The sequence below is a fragment of the Psammomys obesus genome, unplaced genomic scaffold (genome assembly GCF_907164565.1).
Source record: "Psammomys obesus unplaced genomic scaffold, mPsaObe1.curated_primary_1811, whole genome shotgun sequence".
NCBI classification, from domain to species: Eukaryota; Metazoa; Chordata; class Mammalia; order Rodentia; family Muridae; genus Psammomys; species Psammomys obesus.
The window spans coordinates 6,763,446-6,789,208 of NW_026586463.1; the positions used below are offsets into that span (position 1 = coordinate 6,763,446).

The following is a 25,763-nucleotide window of genomic DNA, read 5'->3' on the forward strand; positions in this document are numbered from 1 at the left end:
CCTCCTTGTGCACTCTAACGCATGCTGTGAAATGCATCAGTCCCAGAAGCACAGTGAGCTCAGTGTGATGTCTTGGCTTCTGGGTTTGTCACCTTAGCCCCCAGGCTCTGCTCTACACTGTGGAGGAGTCCCAGGTATGGTAACTACACCCTCTGTGGGTATGATAACCACCGCCCTCTGGAGGAGTTGGCTCTTCTCACAAGCTCTCAGGAAAGGCTGTGAGTGATTGACTAAAAGCACATACCCTTTAGGCACAGTAGCCACAAGTTCTACCTTTGGAGGATGGATCTGCCTTTCCTGCCTTTCCACTGCTGAGGTCAAGCTGTAAGGGACACAACTGTGATGCCCTGTAAGTCTGAATCATTTCTTCTTCTTTAAACATGTATTGGTGTTTTGCTGCCTCATGTGTCTGTGTACCATACATAGGCTGCTATCCACAGAGGCCAGAAGAGAACATTAGATCCCATAGAACTGGAGTTACAGATGGCTGTGAGCTACCATGTGGGTGCTGGGAACTGAGCCCAGGTTCTCAGAAAGAGCAGCAGGTGTTCTTAACCATTAAGCCGCCTCTCCAGCCTCCATCCAGTTTCCAAAGCCTACAGAATTTTCATATAAAACCAAAAGTAACATCATACATAGAAATCAAAATGCAAAATGTAGGCTATCAAAGTAGCAGCAACCAAAACTCTGAAAAACCTCCAATTATAAAAACAGAAGATTAAAGATATTGCCTATGTAGACATCAAAGAACCTTTCCCTAGCAATGAAAAGAATAAATGTTGACCAATTACACTTGACAACTTTGAAAAAATTGGAGATCTGAGGGATACATTTAATTATTAAATAACATCATCATGAGCATGATATAGACAGAATGGACTTCAAATACTGAATTCCCAAGGCAAGTAGCTCCAGTTAAAAACAGAGTCTGACAATCATCTTCCTAGAACCTAAAAATTCTTTTTTATTGGACAAGTCCCTTTGGCTTCCTTTGTAAAGAGTGAACACTCTGTTAATATCACACTTGAAATCGCTACATTGCATGGCATTTTTTTAAGGAATATCAACTATTCTGTGGCCAGCAAAGAATGTATGATTCTGGATCTTTCCAATGTTAATTCCAACCCTACTTATATGATTTAAATCACTTTCAAATCCCCCACAAACCATAAAATCATGCAAAGAATACTGGTACGGGTTAGTGAATGATAGTAGATTTGTCCAAGAATTTAACAAGTTAAGAATGTGATTGTGAAAAAGACCAGAAAACTTAGCGTCTCACAGAAGAAAGTGAAGCCAAGGAGTAGTTTGTTCTTTAAAGGATGAAAGAGAAACCAAAAAACAGCAGGATAAAATAATGGATTATTCTGGAAATGTGGAAGCATTTTTTGGTTGTCTCAGAGACTGAAGGGCACTATTCACCTACTATGGGTAAGACCAAATACATTATTACACAGTCTCTCACAATAAAGAATTTCCATAACGCATGTGCCAACAGTATCACGAGTCCCTCAGTTTCATACCTCTTTGCTAGATTCTAAATCTAAGAAATTAAGTACACAATAGTGCAAATATGAACTTATCACAAAGCCAGAAATGCATACCTTCCTCAAGTCTCTCAATACTGTTTTACACAGTAACATAGTACTGTTACTACTCTACATTTTTTTAATTAAAAAGTAAAACTGAAGCTAAACCATTAGTAGATTATTTTAATCCACACTAACATATAAAAATATCATTATCTGTCTGCACCGTGTAATTATTTTAAAACACACACAATGTTCCCAATTAAAACACATGCACACATTCAGAGGAAACATATATTATCCTTCATTAAGCCCCTGTATCCATGATCTTTTAGCATTGCAAACATGTGCATAGAGAAGCAGGTGAGAATGGACAGGATGCCACATGGACTCACCTTGGTTGGCATTTGCACCCTGAGGCAGAGCATTGGTTAGGTTGGGTAATTCACTGCCATGATTTCCATCTTCCCATGGACAGACATCAACACTGTTCCATTTCTTCAGCTGTTTTAGCCAACCAGCCTTCTGTTCCAGCTTACAGTGGGGGTTTAAAACTATACACATCCACAGAGCACCTGATTTAAAGAGGACAAAGAAGTAAATTTAAAAATATAAAAAGTTCATAGCTAGCAGCTAAAGAAAAATTTTGAATCACTTCAAGAGGGACAGGAGTTTGCCCATTCTCCTGATACGACAACATATAGCATGAGTTTGAGCTGAAGAACAAGGAGCTGTTATAAATAAAGGTATGTATTTCACGAGTTCTAACTGTAATCACCTTCTTATTTGTATTATGCTTTACATATAACAGTCAGTAACATAAACAATCACAGGATTCAATTTGGTACTGTAATATACTATTTTATATCAGTCTTCCCCCAAATTAAGCTTACTTTCAAAGATTATCTTTTCATAATAAAATGATAAAAGTATACTATGGATACAGGTTTCTAGCCTCTTTACAAGAATTTCAAGCACTGTTTACTAATAACTAGCCATAATTATGTGCACATGTGTGCACATTCTCATATACACATAAATACCTATGTAAATGAAATAAAAGTTTAGCCTTAGAAGTCAGTAAAATTCATCCTTTTTTTTTTTTTTTTAAAAAACAAATAAATACAGCTATGACTTGGGAGGCTAAAGCAAGAGATTCACAAGTCTTAAAGGAGCTTTCGGTTCTAGACCAGTGAAATACTGTCTCAGAGATAATCAAACAAAATAAAAATAACTTCCATTAAACACACTTTCCTAAGCAATCTAACAGGTACCAATCTTCAAATGATCATTAAATGTTAAAAGACATACTAATAAAATTTTCACTAGTTTTTCGGAAGAAAAGTAAAAATGAATTTAAGAAAAAAGGAGTAACTCATAATTTGAATATGATAATGGTGACTTTGATTCTGCATAGTTTAAAAGTGTAGTTAACACAAATACTTCATAAATTTTAAAATATTAATTTCTAAATAAGACAATACCAATCCCCCAAACATTCACAGTATGTTTTCTCTAAGAAGGTACATGTAGATTGTCTGTGTTTCAATTAATCTCTGTCAGCTGGGTAAGAACGGTAGAAATGAATGAGATAGACATTGCTTTCTTTGCTCAAAAGAGATGCTTAACAGTTTTTCTTATTTAGTGCATCTGATACTGTAAATATAAAATAGCTTACAAACTTAAAACTGTAAAAATAAAATATGCAAAGTTTTTAAAAACAGCTTCAACTTGTCTAAGCCACAGATATCTACAATCCACATTTTTAAATTTTCAAATACCAGTTAAAAACAAATCATTGTAAGCCAAGATGCAGCAAGCTCACCAATGGCCTCTCTTCCTCGCAACGATTACAACCTAAGACATCTGGACAAATGAAAGGTAGCAACCCAAGGACTCTGAGAAATAAACAGTGAGCTGGAGAGGGGAAGTAGGACAGTAAGTGACCCATACGTCTGTTATTTTCCATCACCTCCTCACCTACTGTTTCCTTCTCCTGGATTTGTCAAAAGATTAATGACTTCACATAAGGAATTCTGCAAGGGCACATGCATGATAAACCCGAAAGTTGACTTTCCCCTAGTGAGTACTGGAAAAAGAGAAAACCCAGCTCAGAGATGGTGAGAAGGGGTACCTAAGACCTCATCACGGCATGGACACAAGACTGAAGAAGCCAGGACAGCCGAGGCTCTGACCGGTGACATTGGAGTCCTCACCCAAAGTTTTTGGGACAAGTTACAGTCCCATCACCTTGGTTGGTGTTTTCAATCTCTAGGAAATTTTCATACAACCCTGACTCTTACAATATTCAAAATGTCTAGATTCTAAAATCTTGGCTTACAGCGAATCCGGAAAATATGTCAACTCTCTGTGAAAACTCAAAAGATGTCAAATAACATGAGCAAGATTGTAGAATTAGAGACACAAGTGGTTTAGAACTAGAGATATATACTTGCTTCACATGCATGAGACCATGGGTTAAATTCCCAGCACTGTCAAATAAACACACGCACCATGTGCACGTAAAAGGATTCCTTCCCCAGTCCATCATTTCCTGTCAAGCTCTTGTCTTTGTAAAGGAAGTTTTAATTTGGGTGGAGCCCATTTCATCAGCTTGTCTTTCACAGATCATGGCTTTGGTACTCTACATAGTATTTTTACCTAATTCAAGATATTTTACTGGAAGCTTTGTGGTCTCAAGTTTGAATTTTAGGTCCACTTTCATTTATTTTACTTTGTTGATAAGTGTTAAGGTATTTGCTCATTTTCTGTCCACGTGTTTTGTCAACTATTGAGAGGGATGTACTGAAGACTACAAATAAGCTGAAACATTTCTGGTTTTTCTTTCAGTTCTATTTTTACTTATTGTTAAAGCCTAGTTAAATACAGCTTAGATGAGTGTCTTTAGGGAGAACATTTATCATCATGTAATGTCTGACTCAAGTCTATAGTGAAGTTTCTCCAGCTTTATTTTGGCACAGTCTTCTAATTCTTTTATGTTTATTGTCATATTTTATGTACAGCATAGACAGTATTGTCCTTAGCTTTTAACCTGGTTTGATTATCCCTTTTAACTGGCAGGTAGTCTATGTATGTATACACACACGTGTGCTTGTGACAATGAGCAGTAACAAGTCCATTAAGCCCTCTGAACAGTCATAAGGAAAATTGTACAAACCAACAGAATGAGCAAAACAAACAAGTAGGATGTAAAGACACATAGGAATTTAAGTAAATACTGAGTAAAAGAATGCAATCTGAAAAGCCTCCACACTATATACTTCTAGCCAGGGGTCATCTATAAAGGGCAAACTAATGGAGATGGGGGAAAATTGCCCAGGACATCAGGGTAAAGAAAGGCATAGAGATGGGAAGAGGACAGAAAATGTCTGAGAGTGTGAAACTACAAGACTTCAAAGGCAGCCATATGTACGATGCATTCATCCAAACCAAGGAAGCATACAACACTTAGTGTCAACTCTCCTGAAAAACCATAAGCTTTGAGTAAAAATGTGTCAACATAAGTTCATCAGTTGAACAAATATACCACTGGTGTGTAGAGTCCTGGTGAAGAGGAAGATTAGCCATAGTGGGGACTAGTGGCAGACAGAAAAGTTCCACTCACATAATCTGTAAAGTGTTTTTAGGCAAGTGTAAGAAACAGTAGAAAGATGATTCATGAAAAAAGAAATAAAGACTGGGCAGTCTGCAGAAAAACAAACATGCTCAGCATTATTAATAACTGGGAAAATGTAAGTTATAGTCACAGTGCGATAATTAGTCCTATTATAATGGCTACAGTCAAGAAAGGAAAAAGTTGGTAACAACTGCAGGCAAGGAGGCAGAGTCAGAACTACCAGAATCCTTGGGAACTGCTGTGAGGTGCAAAGCAGTGGGCAGCCACCTGCAAGACACGTTTACCAAAGGGTCCAGAACGCACTCCTACACGTTTCCCCAGGAGAATTAACAGCACATATTCCCAGAAGAGCCTGGGAAAAAAGAAAAATGCTTACAGCAGTTTGAAGGAAAAAAAAAAAAAAAAAGACTGAAAACAATCAGAATGCTCTTCAACTAGTGAATGAATCAACTGTGTTGCATCCATATGAAACAACAAATAAGCCACAGCTATACTACATAGTTGCAAATACACTCTGGCTAGTGGAGATACTTTAATATTTCTATAGCGTTCACATGTATGTTTCATAGTATAGAATGGTTAACATTTGTGGCACATGGCCCTGAGTCTGGTTCCTTGCACTGAAGGAAAAACCAAGCAAGTTGCCATTTACTGGGTGCCCCCTACATGCTGCAAGGTATACTATTTAAAACCCTGCAACCATATCCTACCAACTCATCATAGTAATTCTCTCCACAATTATTACTATTACCATTTGAATGTCTTAAATCAGTTTGGTTGCTATAATGACACATCATGGCCGGGAGAACAAGAGGCCAAAGTGCAGGATCATGCGTCAGCAACTTCAGCATCCAGTGATGAGACCTTCCGGAAGGACTGCCCCTTCCTAATGGACAGAGCCTTCCTGAGGCATCCTTACACTGCACACCTCTTGGCCAGGCCTCTTTCAAAAGGCAGTAATTCCATCATGAGATCTCATGGTCTAATCACCTTACAAAGGTGTAGCCTCACAGTACCTTGAGAGTTAAAATGTCAACATGTGAAGCTGGTGGTTACAATCTTTAGATTGTAGTCATGACAAAAATCCAAAACAGAGAGGCTGGGAGCCCTTAAAACAAGAGCCTAAGCATTCTTGGCTCACTGCAACAAGGATTTCTATATGACTTGAGGAAAAGAGAAATTTATAAAATCTCCCTTCAATTTTTATCCTTTCATTTCCCTAATTAGAAAACTTCCATTTTTTCAGAAGGAAAAATTTGTCAAAAAAAGCTAAGTCTTTTTAAAATTTGCTTATTACATCCTTTTGTTGCTTGCCTAACTAAAGAGAGGTTTCATCCTGAATGGGTGTTCTTAACTCTAGATTCAAGTTTAGTGCCATAATAGATATGGTCTTTTATCTTAACAGTCATGACTACGAAGGCTGTAATTAGCCTTAATAACCAAATTAACAAAATTAAGTAAGTCATTTTCCAAATTTTATTAATTCAGGGTCCTACTCTGCGCATTTATCTCCTTTCCCTCCAGTGTATATTTGGAGCTATAGGGGTAATTTGGTGATTAAACCCCACTCTATGGTTTCTCTGAAATGATCATTCTTTCAAGGATTCAGTGGAAAAGTGGTGACATTCGGGAAGAAGTCAGCATTTCCAAGGCCCTGCACACACAATAGGGAACTTCTATTTTTTTTGTTGTTGTTGTTACAGACAATGTTTGCTTGTTACGAATTACACTGAAAATAAACTCCATATATTTCCATTGATTTCCCAGGTTCAATAGCTCAAAGTAAGTAACACCTGTATCAAATCCATGGTATATTACCCAGATTCAGACTTATCTGAAATGCCACATTTCAGCTCTAGCTTCTTCTACCACTGTGGTGATTTGAACTAGAAACATTCCCTATACAGGCATTTGAACAGGAGTCCCAGCTGGCTTCCCTGTTTGGGAGGTTTAGGTAGTATAGCCTTGCCTCAGGAAATGCTCACTAGGCGTGGGCTTTGAGATTAGATATCCACACCCTACTTCCAGTTCACACTTTCTGCCTTGTGCTTGTGTTTTAAGATGTGATATTTTAGCTTCCTGCTTCTACCACCACGCCTACCAGTTGCTATTATATGGACTCTCGTCTCTCTAGAAGCATACCCCAGTTTTTCCTTTTATTCATCGCGCTGGTTCATGTTGTTTTATTACGGCAACAGGAAAGTGAGTAGTACAGATGCTGGTGTCAGACAGCTGTTGTTGTAAAGAACCTGACCCTGTTTTGTTTGTTTTGTTTTAAATGTACAAGACCAGAACTTTGGTGAAGAAAATTGGTTAGAGCCAGAGCTTAAAGGCAGGAAATTCCACTGAGAATCGATAAACCGTAGTGCTGAGAGTAACGTAAACTGTACAGGTGCAGTTCAAGAGGTTTCAGATGGTAAATAACATGACCAAGGGGGTTAGTGGCCATTCATGTGATATACTGTTGGTGAAGAATCTGGTTGTCTTCTGCCCAGGTCCTGAGAACTTGCCTTAGGCCACATTAAAAAGCAATGGACTAATTCTTTGGTGACTGCATAATGTTGAGTCTGTGGCATTGTTGTTACTCATTTCCCTTACGCAAGCTTACAGTGAACAGGAACAAGCAGTGCAGAAAGATATGCAGAAGGTAAAGTCTGGGGAGAGAAAGGGCATTAGGGGGCTCAGTGTTAAAGCCAAGGCATGTGCTTAAAGACAGGATGCAATTGCTAAGGAAGTCCTTGCTCTGCACTGGAACAAAGGCAGGGGTGTTCCCTGAGCGAGCCCACACTCAGCTAAGCTTCCAGCTTCTACAAGAGAGCCTAAGATACCTTTTGCTCAGAGAGAGCAACTGAGCAAAAAAATCTATAGATGATGGAATAAAGGGAGTCCAGGGACCATTCCAAGCTGGCAGCCAGACTGAGGCTAGGCAGTATATGCAAGAGTTCCTAAATAAAGGCCCTAAGAGGGCAAGAGGCTAAAAGAGGGCACTGAATGAAGCTGTTTAAGTAAAGCCCAGATTGTACTGGAGATCCCAAGATGCTGCAGATGTGAGTCACGAGACATCTGCCAAGGAGAGCTTCATGCATGGAATGGAGCCAGCCCAAGGAACATGTGTTGCAGACAGCAATGCTTGCGTGACAGTGCCATCTAAGTCCTTTGAAATGAAAGTCTCGGACATTAGACACAGACTTACAGGAATTGGTGTTTGCCCTGATGGGCTTTGGTTTTTGTTTTGGTTCAGTATTTCCTAAGTATCCTCCCAACTCCCCCATTTTGGAATGTTAATGAATTTTCTGTGCTATTATTTATGTTGGAAGTATGGACTTTGTTTTCTTAAAAAATTTAGAGGGTTATAGTTTACCTTGAGTCTCAGAAGAGACTTTGGACGTTTAGACTGTGTTGAGACTGTGAAGATTAGACAGGGCAGAAGGGAAGAGTGAAAGTATGCTAGGTGGTTGTTTTGGTTGCTTTTCTGGAGCTAGGATAAAACACCATGACCACAGTAACTTGAAGAAGAAAGAGTTTATTTTGGCTTTCATACAGTTTCAGAGTAGTAAGAGGCAGGCATGGTGGCAGGCGGTGCCACTCAGGAAGTGCATCATGAAGGACAGGTTTTGAGATCAGATAGCCTCACCTTACTTGTAGTTTGCATTTGCTGCTTCACCCAGTGATCTAGCTGAAAAACATCAAGGAAAATAACCCAAGACTAGGGAGGCAAATTTCTTCACAAGGAAAAGTACAAATACTTTCCACCTGAGGGAAATAGTTCTGCCTACTTACTGGACTTAATCCCACTCAAATTCCGTATCTCACTACAACCAGTTGGAGAAGCATGCAGAACACAACATAAGTTACCCTGAAAGTCTTTTTGATTTCTTCTGTATTCTGCCAACAACAGAATACTAGTGAAGAAGGATCTACCTTCACTAAATTGGGTGACAAGAATTAGGTGTACCTAGCAGCTCTTTCTATAAAACATTCAGACATGTGGATTATCAATACCCCATTATCAATACCTTCATTGTTTACATTGTGAACAACAAATAATTTTTCATCAAAAAGCTCTTGTCTCAAAGGGATAAGTAGCCATCTGACACTGATCGAGTCCCCTGAGCGTCTGTGGTACCATTTTCCTAACTGAGAAAATAGGGACACTAATTTCTATCTGATTCAGAGGGGCTGTTTTACACTTACGTTTCCGCCAACTGTAGACTTCACATGGTGTCAGACAGCCACACTTCACACAGAGCTCCACGAACATTCTTCCAAGACACAGAAGCGGACACTGCCACTCTTATTAAGGTCTTGACCCACCACCTGCCACAACTGATAAAATTTGCCCAGACTCAAGAGAGGAAATACTGATGCCTGTGGCCAATTTTAGTTCATCACAATTGCCAAGTACTTAAAAACTTGCTGGATTATAAAATGGAAAAGTAAGTTATTGGCCATTTATTTGCCATAGATGAGCATCTGTTTTTAAATATGGTAATTTTAGTGCTTTTATTTCTTGTAAACCCTAGGTATAATTTTGCCTGAAATACAAAATCCACTAGTCAGCTCCAACTATTAAAATAAACTTATAAGACTTTCTTTTTTATTATTGCTGAGATCAGGCTGTTCCCTGCTCTAAGTCTCCCCAAATTGTGGGAAACCTGTTTGTTTTTTTTTTCAGTCTGTGCCTCAAATTGAGAAATTCCGTTTTACATGCAGCTTTGGCTCCATTTTGAAGACAGAAAAAAACCTCTTCATTTGGATAGACAACGAATGGCCCCCATTTGTCTGGTATCACCCACTGGCAAAGACTGATCAATGAATTCCTAGGAGTATAAAGGGTACCTGCCCTATACATGAGGGTGAATTGGTACTATAGGTGTATAAAGGTGTGTTGAAATCCTATTAAGAAAACTAGGACCAGGAACTCATCAAATATACATCACTAAGGAAAGGGTGTAACCTCACTTGGACCCTATAAGGAAGTAGTCAATACAGATGTGCAGTCTATCATGTGATAACTTGGTGTGAGCCTCAAGGTACAGTGAGGTAGAGAACTCCTGACTATGCATTTAGCCGACTTGAACTGCTGTTGGAGCTACCACCCATGAATTCTGTTCACCCATATGTTAGTTGGGATCCTCCAGACCCTTAGCCTCACCTCCCTCTCACAGCTCAACTGTCCTGCCGCCAGAATCTAAAACAGCAGTCACTGTGGAAAGACAAACTTGTCTGCTTCTGATCCATTGCACTCATTACTATTTACCCTACTGATAACATTTATAAATAATTTTAAATTTAACAAATATATTTATGAAAAGGTTTAATAGTATATTATAGTAGAATTTTAAGGATAACAAATACCTATTCCTGAATCTATCTGTCAGAGACATTAATTAGCCTTTCTTACCCCTACTTTTGTCACTTTCTAAAATGTGACCCAACATTCAGAACAGTGGCTCTCAACCAGGGATGAGACTATGTTCTTCTAGGAGGTATCTGGCCATATGAGGTATTATTTTCATCGTATAAAATAAGGCCCAGAGACACTACTTAAACACCCTACAAAGCATAGGATGAATGAAAGAACAACCAAGAAAAATTCTTGCACATGTGAGTACTATTAGCTCAAATAATCAAATTCAAATAAATCATTCAACAGATGAAAGGGCTGTAAGCCAAACAACAAGAAGTCATTATATAAACTTAACAACATAGAAGGTATCCAAACATACTGGATTATCATTACATGCTGCTTTGTATGCAAATTTTTATCCCTTCAAGGAAAATCCTAACAATATCAAGCTACACATGTTGGGTTTCTAATTAGATCCTACATTTAACATTTTTAAATGTGTATCTTCAGGGTACAAAGATTGTTGCATCTAATTCAACTAACATTTCTAAGATTGAATGGCATCTATACTTGCTTACCTGACAATAATTGCTGTCATTTTGCTGAATCTTTACCTCACATTAACCCTGCTTTAAATAACACATTAACCCTGTTTTAAATATTTATACAATTATCGCATTACCTTACAACAAACAAAAAGCACTACTTGTAGACAAAGAAACTAAAGTTTGAAGAGATGATCCTACTAAAGGGAAGAATAAGAATCTTGTCCAAGGTTCATGTTCCCCCCAAACGTTAAATACGATAGTAATTTAACCTTAATTCAGCTATGCACCTAAAAGGTTCTTTTTTTTAAGTTTGGATTTATGCAAATTCTAAGGCTAATGATTTTAGTCTTCTGACAGAATCATTTCATCCTTTGTATTTTAGAAGTATAAATATTTTATTAACTAAAATTACGAATATCCTGAAATCCTTACAGCTAACAACCCTAAACTTTATTTAACTGTTCTTTTTTTAAAAAATTTATGTTTATTTATTTTTATTGTATCGATGTTGTTTTGCCTGCATGTTTGTTTGTTTGTGGGGTGTGTGTGTGTGTGTGCGTGTATGACTGGTCCCTGTGGAGATAAGAGGGTATCAGTTTCTTTAGGCATTATAGGTGGCTGTGGACTTTTGTGTGGGTGCTAGCAATCAAGCCTGGGTCCTTGGCAAGAGCAGCTAGTGCTCTAAACTGATAAGCCATGTCTCTAGTCCTATCTCTATCCCTCTCCCTTTAACTGTGTTCTTATATACTCAGATAATATAGAGGAGAGAACAACCAACAAGTACCAGGTCCATCTAAATAAAGCCCAATTAAACAACACAGAACTGCATTTTTTCAGAACTGACAGGCACAGAAACAAGTAATTTCAGTGTTAATTAAAATAGTAGATAGGCAAACAAAAGCTAAACATAGGACTCTAAGACTCATTATTCAAGTCAGATGAATTCTGTTTTGTCTGGAAACACTATGGTCAGCTCTGTTAGAGTTAAATCTACATCAGCATTTCTGGGGTAATGCATATGACTGGGTACTCTTTCTACCTGGTGGAGTGTATTGCTGGATATGGCATTATGAATTGTGAGCAAAGAAACGAGCTGCAGATTCTTGCTTTTCCTAAGTCCACACACAGTTCCTTTTCCTTGTATTTTGTTGTTGCTGTTAATATCAAATAAATTCAGTGATTAAAAGCCACAGATTTCTGTGGGGTGTTGCTTTGGGGGGGGGGAGGAGATAGATTAATTAAAGTAAAGCTATTCATCTTCTGAATGAATATCTTTGGAATCATTTATAAATGCTGCTCTTCTCCCTAATCTCCAGGAAGCTAATAGTGTGCATGACAACAGGGAAAAGGGCCAAATAAGTGCAGGGCAGAGGAGTAAGACAAACATTACAGTCTCTAACAGAGACAGTGAAAATCTAAGGTTCATTTCCCTTGTTCTACACTCATAAAAATGAGTGCTATTAGATGTACAGTTCAATGTCTACATAACAGTACCATGTAAAGCCTTTCCAAGTAGTAGTGGGCAAAGTAGAACAATCACTTCTAGTATTTCCAAGGGTTCAATGATTATGAAATAATTCACAATATTTATTTTTGTTCTCAGAAGCTATTATAATAGTATAAATTTCATGCATCATCAAATTATCTAATCATATTTATTTAGAGGCAATGAAATACCTAATTGCAGTCACAAATAGGAGATCACTGGCATAATTAGTTGTCCTATCAAAACTATAGCCACAAAACTTCTTGGGTCAGACCACATGAAAACCGTGACCCTAATTATGACAGTGTTATTATCAACATAATGAAGTTTTAATATATCAGTCACTCCATGTTTGAAAAGTAAGTTTAACTGGCAAAACATTCTTCTTTAAATTTGATATGCTAGCTTTTAATTTATTAAAACATTTCTGGAAAAATTTCAAGATCAGACCTGAGGGATATAGTGAAACAAGTTTTAAGACTGCCCGGGTTACATGTGGCCAAATTCCTGTTAAATGGCATGTGCTTAGTTATCACATAACCAGGTTCCCGGGGTAGGGGGGCACAACTTAATGTTTCTTTTTTATTGTCAAGAAGGAAAATAGTTAAAAGGAGTTAACTGACATCCTGGATCATGCTCATTATCTAATAAACAAGCTTTCCCACTGCATCTGATCTGTCAGTGCTTTGGGCTTGCCCTCATTAGGAGCCTCACTCTAGGAGATTCACAGCAGCAGCTCTCCCACACCCTCAACACCCTCCTCTCCTCCTTTTCAAGGGAGGAAGTAAAGAAAAGGAAGACAGAAAGAAATCAGAGAAAAGGAGAGAGAAAGGCACAGTGGCAGGCAGATGGTTTCTTACTCTGAGATAGGATACCCAGTCAATAGGTGAGGTAAAGGAATGTGAACTCAGGAACCTGCAAAAACGTTTTCATGTGTCCTGCACTGGCTATATGACTGAGCCATCTTCATAAACAGTTCCATGGTTCATTCAACGGTCACGAATCCAACTGCATATAAACCTATTTCTGAAAAGACTCGGTTGGCAAGCAACTTCTTATAATAGAGACTTAATTCATTTTAATGTATGAAATGGATGAGATCAATCCTCAGATTGTTCCTGCAGCACACTTCATATGACATAATGCTTCTACAGTTGTCGTAGGCGCCTTTTATTTCTCATTTATCTATTCAGTGACCTGTAAGGGGTGGGAGCTCCCCAACTGCAGTACATAGACACAACTATAGTACACAGTACCTACAGGACACAAAAGTAGGTTCCTGTTAATCTGTCTGCTCTTCCTCTGGCAAAGCAGTTACCCAGATTTATGGTGAAGTGTACGTACCTCTGAACCACTGGTAAAAATCATCTTACTTTTACTGGGTATGGAGGACCAATTGGGATAGAGATCCATCAAAAGCTGTACTAAAACGTGAGCAAACTTGCCAGGGGTGATCATTCTAGAGTATGGATGGTCAAGTAAACACTTTAGTAGTACACTTGTGTGCGATACCAAAGAAAGAAGGTTCTTGCACTTGTCTCACTGGAAAGTCAATTTGATCATAAACAATTTCAGAATGCACTGACTTTTCTGTGTAGTGCAAAAAGAACTTATGGTGGGTGATGGGCTCCTAGAGAGCAGAACGTTTCATTTTGCTCTAATTCATTCTATTACTGAATTAAACTTTGATGTATTGGTCTTGACAAGTGCTTCATGCTGATTGTATTGTATATGATAGTATAATCACTCCCCAAGCATTTCCCACAGGCTGCGTGATTAATGCAATAGATTACCTGCAGCATGGATGGCAAGGGGGAATCAGTGCCCTTCTGTACTCTAAACTGTTTGCACTTCAGGATGTGCATGTGTGTGCATGCACACGTGAGCACCCATGACTATCCTGGGCAGAGAAGGCTAGATAAAACAAAATGTGGGAGAGCAGAGAATTGATGACACAGTGAACATTAATGTTTCCCAAGCATTTACTATTAAAAAATAAAATGTGCTCCTTAAGGCCTCCAAAAATGTAGACGGCATTATGCATCAATTATTCATTCACTTTTATCTTCACATGTTTCTTGAGCATCAACTATATACCAGATATGTTTTCGTTTTTACAGGAAGAAGAGCTAACAACATGTATTACTTTCAATGTTCTAGTTACATGAACAGAAAGGGAAAAGATGATATAATTAAAAACAATAGGGATTAAAAAAAGATGGCCAGGAAGTTAGTTTCAGATCTTAATAAAGACAGCAATGACAAGAAGACTATAATATTAAATATATTAAGAAGTTTAATACTTTTAAAAATACCTTTTATATGATTTGGTTTATACAACCATGAAACATCATGTTGTGTGTGTGTGATCGACCTGCTCACCAGCAGGGCTATATATGCTAAGCATGCTGGTGACATGTGAGAGATTTCTGTTCTCTTAGCAGCAAAGTCAAAGCATTTCTCCTAGCATGATTTTTCTCCCAGTTTCAACTGGGACCTGTCTTGCTTATCCAAGGTGTGTTCCCATTCTAAGCCATTTCAAGGTATCTGTTCTGAGTCCTATTCTATGAATGCTTTGTACATTCTTCTCCAGGTGTGCTGATAAAAATTTTGAAATTTACCAATGGTAAGTGTCATGGATCAAAACCAGATTTGCCTTTATCCTTCAAAGGTTACCTCTGCAAGAGAAAGCCCAGTGACATACTCACATTTCAGACCCTCCCTCCCTCCCTGGTTGCTTTATCACTAGGTCAAAGGAAAAGACACAGCCCCCAGTGGGGCTATCAACTCACGAGAAAAGCAGCAGTCACTTACTCAGGTGGCACTTTTTAAATTTTAATTCTGGAATTCTAAAGAAAGTCATTAAAATGTTACAAAATTATCAGACAAGCCTGTAGTAGCCTCACAAAAAAAAAAAAAAAAAATTCACTTGCTGTAAATTATTTAGCATTCTTTCTGCCACCAAATTATATGAGAAAGTTACCTGTGTAAATTAAAGTTATTCTTTGCTATATCCCAAGAAGAGTGGCTATTTTAAGAAATCACCATTGAAGACAGTGATTATCAAATATAAATCTATAATCTTAGAACTCTTTATTGCACAGAACTGCTCCTAAAAGCGTGGCATCTAACAAGGCAAGTCACAGTGCTGTACCTAGGTGGGACCTGCCTCCTACCTTAAATTCTTCCTCTCCCACTTCTACCCCTAGGGCTTTGCTGGACAGTGGCTGAAACCTCCCAAGGAAGGCAAGCATAGTCCATACCCTCGGTCTCCCCATCCTTGTAGACCTACCACTTAGTGCAACAATGGCATCTTGATGTGCCTTGTCCTGTGCCAGCACACACACCGAGACTCACCCTGGTAGCTGCTTTTGGCCTGCCTTCTGATGCTCCTGCTTTTTTTAAGCTCCTGGCATGCCTGTTTCTCTGCAAAGGCCTTGCAAATCCCAACTAGCTTAAGATGGGGCTTCTTGGGCCTTAATTATCTCTGTGTGCTGCTACATCAAGAAAAGAAATGTTCCACAGTCTTTCTTTCTTTACACTCACCATTCCTCTGTTATCAGTGGTTCTCAACTTGTTATTAGACCTCTATGTCCAAAAATATTTATGTTATGATTCATAACAGTAGTAAAATTACAATTATGAAGTGGCAATAGAATCAATTTTATGGTTTGGAGTCACAACATGAGGAACTGTATTGAAGGGTCTCAGCGTTAGGAACGCTGAGAATCACTGCTCTATATCCTACACCATGATAGTACTGCCAGCAGAGATTTGAGAACCACCGACTCTATATCCTACACCATGACAATACTGCCTAGTCCACAGCCCAGCAGAGGGTTGAGAACCACCGACTCTATATCCTACACTGTGACAATACTGCCTAGTCCACAGCCCAGCAGAGGCATCTTGACTGTATTTCCCCTCAGTGGCTGTTTCTTGGGGAAAAGAATAGTAATAACTCTTATGAAGAAGAAGAAAGTGAGGATAGAACTTTCCTAGAAGTTGCTTTAAAGGGAAAAGGAGGATATCGAATACCAACTCTGAGATTCCTATAAGGCAGTAACGTAGGAAGAATGTATATTATAAATGAACTGCTACCGATCAACAGCATTACACAAAGTAAAGAGTCCATTCTTGGTATAAATAATGTTATACAGAATGCATACCTCGTTTCACTTCAGCAAACCATTATCTTAACTTCTGGCCAGATTGCCACAATCTATACTTAGAAAAGGGCTTATAAATGCACAAAAGTGAAATTATTTTAAACTATCTCAATTTGCTATAAGTGATTTAATTGCACATGTACATAACTTAGACTACAGTACTTTTATGTATCTGCAATGTGTTCTGTAATGAAACCAACTGACCTTTAATGACCTCATTTAATCCTGAGAGCCTATTACTTCCTATTAATACATATTTACAGTTTTTCTCTTTCCTACATGGGGTATTAAATGGATAATTAAACCTTAGAAACGACAGTCAAAAGAAAGACAGTTTAAAAATTACATGGGAAATATTTACCATAGGTTTGCTCACTAAAAAGAATATATTCTTTCCTTTCCAACTTTTGATTTAAACTACAAATTACTCTGTGAAACAGAGAAAATCCCCCTCCTCTGAATCCTGCAGCAAGAGAATTCAATAGGCCTGGGGCCAGAGAACAGAGTCACATGACTACTCAGGCCCTGTAGGAGGAGCAAGCAACAACCGGACATTCTGAGAACAGTGCTGTAGAGAGACACATCCTTTAGATCCACACGTGCACAGAGACTAGCATCCAGAAAGAGCTCAGGATTATACTACAGGAAGAAAAGGAGGCCGAGATAGGTGCACAGTCTGCCCCAGGCAGGATGGTTCATGAGCAGAACTCACAGAACCTACAGAATGCATGAGATCAAGCAGGGTCACCAACTCCAGGACTCCCATGAGGGCCAGGTATAGGATAGGACAGATATTGAGCAAAAGGTCTTCAGCAACCGTTTACCAAAGGAGACTGAAGAATATGATCAAAATGTCACTGGACCTCAACTGTAAGGTTGTTCTATCTGCGTCTGTGATCAGCTTAGTAAGTCACCACTGCTGCTCTCAAAGACTTATGGCCGCAAAGTCTGCAAAGTGTAAATTCCTGGTAAATGTCTGACATCTAACAATACTTTAGTTTAGTGCTTAAAAATTAAGTGTGGATGACTGTAGTAGCTGGGTCCAAATGAGAAATTGAAAAAAATAAAAACAAGCCGATGCCCTCCCTCTCCTCCTCGCTTAGGCTAAGCACCAGTGAACAAAGCTGGACTGCAGACCTTATAGATAAGTTTTTAGAGTGACTACTACCTTTCCCACGGAGCCTACCCCTGGTCTTGGTCCATACTGATTCTCCTTCCTGGAAAATTAGCACTACTTCTCTCCTGGAAATCTTTCCCATCGATACCTTAAACCACACTCAGGTCAGTCTCTACCAACAATGGCTTCCTGACTCATTACAACTTTTAATTTATGTATCTCCAAATGCCTGCAAGTCTCGACTCCCTGCTTACTATCAGAACCATTGCTAACATTGAAATCTAGACCCAGTGCTTCTGCTCTTCTGGATATAATGTTTTCTGGCAACTGAAATACAGCTTCTGGAAAGAGGGGGAAGGAGGTGCCAGCAGCAGTAGTGAAACTGTGTTCTTCCTGTGCCCAGGGGAAGACAGGCTGATGGATGACAAGTAAGCCCTGATGAGCAGTTCAGTAGACTCGAGTTCTGCCCTGACAGCTGTGTGGAGGTTTCCCAATCTGCGCTGACATCCTTGGTCTGCAAGGGTGTTCTGGGACTGCTGTCGGCTCCACAGCCTAATGCTCTCAAGCTTTTGAGGCAAAGCAGTGGTGGACTCCTCAGTGTTTAACCATAACTGGCTTCAATATATGCCGAAACTGAGGGTGGCAGCTACGAAGGCTGCTGCGTTCGGAGATGAAAGATGGCGCTCCCCAGAACAGAGGGTTTAGATTTTTATTTCTGGCTATGAACAATGAGCATCCTAAATTAAGAGGCTACATTTCTGAATGTGTGACTTCAGGAATAACAAGGTAGGTATAGAACAGTGGCATGGGGATACGAACGAGCAGACACCCTGCGTCCAAGGAGCAGGTCATAAATGTGGCTCCAGTTGGTGGATTAAGTTCTCTACTGAGGATTACAGATTTACCCTGACTCCAAGTGTCCTGGATCTATAATACCACCATTTAGTCTCACACCTCAATCTGGAACATGGTACTTGTTGCCTTATTCTTCAAATGGGAATTAGAAAGAAACAGTTAACTCTGACTATTTGTGCTCGCAAAGAAGTGCGTCCCCAGAAGATAAGATGTGAAGAGGATGACAAGAGCTACCTTGTTCTCATGAAATACACGAGCTCAAACTCAGTATGGGCTTGTTCTACCCTGGTAGCTCATCTTCTTCCTATGAGAAGGGTTCACGTACTAGACAGCAAAGCTTATGATTTTCCTCCAAGTGAAAAGTGTTTCAAATGTGGGGGAAAGGTATTGCACACTTGAAAATGAAAAATTTTAACAATTTTTCCTGTGACAAAACTGTAATTAAACTGCATGTAACTGTTTCTTCTAATGACATCCACTTTAATTAGGTGTTAATAGACTGGCAGCCACAACCTATAGCTTTATAATGCAAAGTAAAATTATAGTCTTATAAAACATTTAAAGAAAGAGACCCACTAAAGCCTATGAGAGGTTACACTATCCCCCCCCATCCCTAAAGACTTGCATGGTAATTAAGCACGGTGAACAGGCAGCTCTTGTGGCTAACAGTAGGTGTGCGTACCACAAGTTAGCACTGGGCTGCTCTTTTAATCCACATAGTATTTCTATGATTTGCTTTCCAGGAAATGTGTGTGTCACTAATAAAGTCTGTGTGTCTGACTGATTGCCAAATGCATGGCCTTGATCAAATGTGCCACCTCTCCACCATTGCCACGGGCCTTTCTTTTCTGTCTTAAGACTGTAACACAGACTTTCTTCCCTAGTAGCTTACAATAGAAAATTACTCATCTTCAGAACACTGCCATGTCTTTGGGAAAATGAATTTCACACAGGGAGAAAAATTACTATTTGAAAAACTGATCCCTGCACAAGATAAATGCATCTGCAAATGAGGCGCAATAAGCAAGGTCTTAACGGTATGCATCTGTGTCTACTTCAATCCACATCATGAAAATCATGGAGTAACTCACAAGTTAACTCAAACCACGTGAGTATCAACGGACACTTGTGTCAGAAAGGAAGTCCTGGGAATAAGTGGCCTCTTTGTGAGCTAGAGAACAGGAGAAATGGGCTACGGAAAACAACTTTGCATATTTCTATGAGACCTGATAAGCTAGGGTGAGACGGAAGGGGAGGAAGGCCTTCCCTATCAGACTTTTAGAGGGGCATGAGAGGAGATGAGGGATTGGAAGGGAATGAGGGATGGGGCTACAGCTAGGATTTAAAGTGAAGAAGCTGTAATTAATACAAAAAAAAGAAAAAAGAAAAGTAAAAAAAAAAATGAATGTGGTATTTTCAACTATTTTTGAAGCATCAACAGTGTGAAATTTCATAACTCACATATAACCAGAAAGTAACAAATCTTGGGAAGAGGGCTATCTGGTCTTCTGAAGAAGATTCTGTCATCTTCTGGCTGACAACCTGATGGCTCTGAATCCTTTGCCAAGAAGCAGAGTTACTTGGCTAGAGTACTTGCACACTTTTATCCCACGGAAGCTTTCATGCCAGGAATATTTTTTCTCTCCTGGTGTACTGGCCACTGCCAGACACGGGCCCATCGAATCCAATGGTGCTAAGGAGTTAAGCATCTGAGATTTAATTTAACAGTTTCGGCTTTATTAAGCTGTCACAGAGCTGCCCCACTTTGATAACAGTAGCTGCTCCAATTATGGCTTGGTTTAGGGTTGACAAGTATAATGATTCATTCGTGGCACATGAGAAGCAATAAAAGGTTGTTTTGCATTACAGCTTTAAAAATGTGGGCACTTTTTTCATTTAATTTGTCACTTAGCTTTTGCTAAGAGGACATTTAAATTGCAGTAAAAGGCAAATGGGGCTTTTAGTTTAAATGTAATCCCCATATTTAAATGATCTGTAATGGTGCAATGTTGGAGTGGGAACACTATTGTCTCACAGTGGGTCCTGATGGTGACATGTGACATTTGTATTCAGGTCCTGTATTATCCATGTGGCTAAAGGGCTTCCAATTTCATTTCACAGCCAGAAGCCTGCAGAAAACACCAATTAACTTGCAGATCCCATTTGCCGACAACACTCAGCCTCTTCTCCATGTCTGGCATCTGGCAGTGCTCAGCATTTAATTCCAAAGCAGAGCCTTGAAGCAACGTGAGCCCTGTGTAGGGGCACAAAGTCAAATTCCCCCATTTTATTAAGAAGCAAAGCCTTTCCTTTGTAGTCTAGAAGGAACTTCAAGTTAGTTTTTTGTGAACAGATATTAAGATGTGATAGCTACTATGACCTCTGTAGGGGATTCCTCACAAAACTTAGATCCATTACAATGGCAAGTGACCTCTACTTGGCACCAGAGTACACAGGCGTATTTCACTAGTCTAGCAATGACTTCAAAGTGGGGCAGTGGGAGGAGGTGGGAGAGTGTTAGTGGATGTATGCATGTGTGAGTGTGTATATATATATGTATGTATGTCTGTAGCAGTGTTCTTGATCCTTGTCTGAAATCAAACATCTTGAGTTAAGCCTGGGTCTTAATAAAGCAGCCCTGTCAGAGAATATGAGTAGATTCAGCTCGCAAGAGTTTCAACGCAGTGAGACATCCTATTTCTACTGAAGGTCTTGACACACATTTTTCAAAACCAACTTGGACAGGTGAAATATGATTACAGATCAATTGTGAACACTGTAAACTTAATTCAACATTATCATTTGTATTTTTTCTTTTTTGGTAACCAAAATATTAAGTGGTACCTGTTTTGTTTTGTTTTGTTCCTAGCCACTATTTATACTTTCACATTTCTAAGCAACACAGCTTAAAATTTTATAAATTTAATATGGATCCAATATTTTTCCCTACATTATCTCCTACATTATTGGTTTTTAATGCTAGTCCCTTTTAACCTTTATGAACCAACTAGTGAAGTCATCATGTACTATAGATCCACAAGCTAAAAGGCTTTATTTAGAAATCTAACTCATTCATTTTTCTGTAAAAATGTTTACTGAAACCATGCATTACCCTTGTGTTCTTCAATACTACACTGTGCCCTCAGACCTCAATGCAACACACAGAAGCTATTTGCTGTGTTTACAGACTGATTTAAATTTGGCCAACAGAAAAGCTACTATCAATATTTCAGGGGACCAAGTGAAGTATCAGATACGATACACTTTAAAAAAAAAATAGAGAAAACCAACCACAGATACATTTTAACATTTGGCAAATTAGCAGATGTACTTGTACAGAAATAAACCAACCAGAGTTTCTACCAGCAACCAGGCTCCTCAAGAAACACCCTTCTAAACAGTAGGAACGAAACACCGACATCAGTTTTTTTGTTTTTGTTTTTGTTTCAGTAGCTTGTTGTATAATCCTAATGACTCTATTTCACCAACTTACAGAACTCTCCCTGAGGTTCAGTTTCCTCATCTTCAAACAGCATTTTAAAAGTGCCTTCCATTATGATCATGCAGGGCCATCCCAGACAATTGCTCCTCTTGAGCTACTCTAGACCTGGGATCAAGTAGCAGCAAGGAGTGGGTCACCACTAGTCAACAGGAGTTTCACCAGCACCACATATGCAGCAAGCATTTTCCTCTTATAAAACTAATAGGACATATTTTAAAATTTCTGCAGCAATGAGCATTCGGTAAAGACACTCATCCGCAGCACATAACAAAAGAGTCTCAGTTTTTCAACCACCTGCTATATTACATCGTTAATCACTACAGATTTTAGACAATCCATTTTAGAGTTTGCCATTTCTTTTCCATTCTCAAGAATAATTGTTGACCTAGATCTGGGTCAGCAGAAAATAAAGTATCCGAAAGGAAGGCAGACTCAAAAGTTGAGAAGACATAGCCAGTAACTAGTCCTACAATGGAAACCACGTATTCTAAATACATAGAATCTTCTAAGTATTTAAAAGGAGCTTCCTGTGCTGGCTTCACTCAAGATCAGACAACTCCCCAAACCCCACCACAGCTGCCTTCTTCCAACACTGGTCTGAGTCCCTGCTTTTCCTACTCATCTACCCAAAGCCCACAGGCACAGGCTTATGTGGTCTTAAATATCCAACTGTGGTCTTAGCTATACACAGCTCAATGTAGTTTGACAGGAAACTCATTTACCAAGCTCATCCCAGAGCTGCCTATATTTGTCAGTCATCGCAGTGCCTTGCTGCCTCCAGAGTGATAGGCGAGGGTCAGCCATGAACTGCTCTGTGATCAAGGTCAGCATACGGGCCCCATTGGAGTCTCTCATCTTTAACATCTCCCGCACCTAGTGGGGGAAAGAAAACAAAACCTGTTAGAATGTATAAACAATAAATAACAACAGCACAAGACAACCTCTTATTTCTTGGGTGTGTGTTTGTGTGTGTGCATGAGAGAAGCTTACAACTCCTCTTTGGCATACAAAAGTGTGAGAAACCATTCTACATCCTAAACTGCAATGTAATGAAAAAAAAAATGCAGCACCCATCATTACAAACTATGCTTTAGAATCCACATTCAATAATGAAGTTTTCCGAACTTTTCAATTTCAAATGTTTTCGTGAGTTTTAAACATTTGATTAAGATAAACAATTATGCCATGTTTCACATGTAGGGTAAAAAATGCACAGGATATGTGTGTATGTGTGTTTAGTCTTATGATAAGGGGCCTTGATATGCAGCTCAATCTTACTCATGATCCTCCTGCTCCAGCCTCTTGACTGCTGAGATTTACAAGCATGTGCTCTCACACCTTGCATAAGTTTTTAAGGTTTCCCTCTGTGCATGCTTGTTATCTAAACCAAATCCAGTCTGTAGTCAGACTATAATCAACAAAAAAGATGACTAGTTAATTCATGCTTTAACAGAACACAGAAGTGCACAGAAAGGTAACTGAACCTGGCAAATTCATGAAAACTGTTTTTAGCAAACTGTCGTTTCTTCATAGGGTCTTGGTGGCATATCTTTGCTGGAATACAGCAAAATACAGCAAAAACAGACACAGACAGACAGACACACACACACACACACACACAATTTCACAAAGAGCACAAAGTTTGGCATACTCCTGACTCTATTGACTATGCTTACTACCAGAGTAGCGGAACCTAAGGCACTACACTGAAATGGTTTAGGACTCTTGTAAATTGATCTGACAGTATAATAGTTTCTTGAGACAGAAATCATATATCACACAAGTCATCAATTTAAACTCCAGAATTAAAACCCTCATATCTCTAAAACCAAGACTCAGAGAAATTAAGCAACTGTCCAATGAACAAAAACAACAGCTGGAATAAGAGCCCATATTTGCATTAAGACTAAAAACAGTATAGAATACATTTTCACAATTAGATGCTTTATTATTTCACATGCCTATGTAATACATACACAACACATAGAAACAAAAGTAACAACTGCAGATTGGGTTAAAAGACATAGTTACATTGTTTCCACTGGGCCACAGGTGCTCTCTGGGCATGAAACATGTGAAATGTTTCCTCTATGTCTGAAAATCTAATGGATTTGATTTGTTTCTTTGACTGACACATTTCTAAGTATTTGGCAACAGTTATGCCTAACTGTTAAGCACTAAGCACATAAAGCCAAACTGTATTAGTAATCATCTAAAGTACATCTTTGTATACAGTTCATATTTTTTTCAAATATCTGAATGATGCATTTGAAGTAACTGTGCACCAAGAAATAATTAAATCATGTGTAAAGTCTCTACAGATTTAAATGCACTACATTATAAACAAACTCTTGTAAAGATTACAATCTACATATAGCCTATAATATAGCCTCTAGATAAAGCTTTTACCAGAACAGACTAGTTTCTGGCCATATTCAAGAACAGAATTCATGTTTAACCTTCTGAACTAAAAATAAATGAACATAGAACATAAACCCACAACTTTGAATTTTTGTGAACACTAGAAGCTTAGTTTAACAAAAAGATCAATTAATAAAGTTAATTGTTCCCTTAAAAATAATTTTAGTACATTATCTACAATAATGACTATACTCTCAAGGGAATACAGTGGCTTAGCACTGGGTTGTGTGTGTTGGGGGGGGACAGGAGCTATGTGTCTATGTATAGGTTGCCAAGCACATGTGCACTCACAGAGAAGAAGCCAGAGGCTGGTGTAGGGCCCCTCCTCTATCATTTTGCACTTTATTTTTTATTTTTGAGGCAAAGTCTGTAACTGAACCTACAGCTTACCAATTGGCTGGCTGGTTAGACTGCACTCCCTAAGGCTCAGATTACAGGCATACCACCACACCGAGCTTTTATGTGGGCTCTGGGATTCTAAACTCTCTGGAGTTCTCATGCTGGTGCACGAAGCACATTACTCACCAAGCCACCTCAATAGCCCCGGTATTACTTTTAAAAAGCATTTTATTCAGTATTTAGAAATGATTTTATGGTACCAAATGCTCTGCAATGCTTCTGATCACAGAGAGCTTGCGTTAAAGATAACAGGTATTTTTCAGGCCATAGGTTTTTAGTATTTGAAATAAGCACAACACCATTTTTTAATACTACTATCAAAACAATGAAGAGATATGTTACTATCGATTTTATAGATGATAAAACTGAAAAATAATTTTCTAAAGTTTTTGTTTCATACACTTAGAACTTTGAAGTCTATGAAACTAATTCACACTTTTGAAACTAAACATTTAGTATCAATGAAATTATTCAGCTTCATGTGTAAAAGAAATGTTATGCTTAAAGTTATGCTCCCCTGGGGAAAACTAACTAGAAAAAGAAACACTTAAGGATGTCACGTAACATCAAAACCACTTACTTTGTTTTTGCTCTAGAAAGAAGTTTTTCTTTCTTTCTTTTTTAACTGTAACAAATTATCATCACTTTATAGTAAGGATGAGAGGCAAAAAATGACCCCTGTGCTGCGGAAATTCACTTCAACAAGTTAAGTTAAGTTAAGTTAAGTTAAGTTAAGTTAAGTTAAGTTAA

The 25,763-nt window shown here is 38.6% G+C and overlaps 1 protein-coding gene across 1 annotated transcript in view; it reads right to left on the bottom strand.

Annotated features, from left to right (window-relative positions):
* Positions 1-25,763, bottom strand: part of Zswim6 (zinc finger SWIM-type containing 6) — a 163,239-nt gene that overhangs the window by 21,470 nt on the left and 116,006 nt on the right. The window contains exons 4-5 of the mRNA XM_055601934.1: positions 22,916-23,066; positions 1,925-2,104 (exon numbers count right to left, since the gene is read on the bottom strand). Of these exons, the coding sequence (XP_055457909.1) occupies positions 1,925-2,104; positions 22,916-23,066 (331 nt within the window). The remainder of the gene's footprint in view (positions 1-1,924; positions 2,105-22,915; positions 23,067-25,763) is intronic.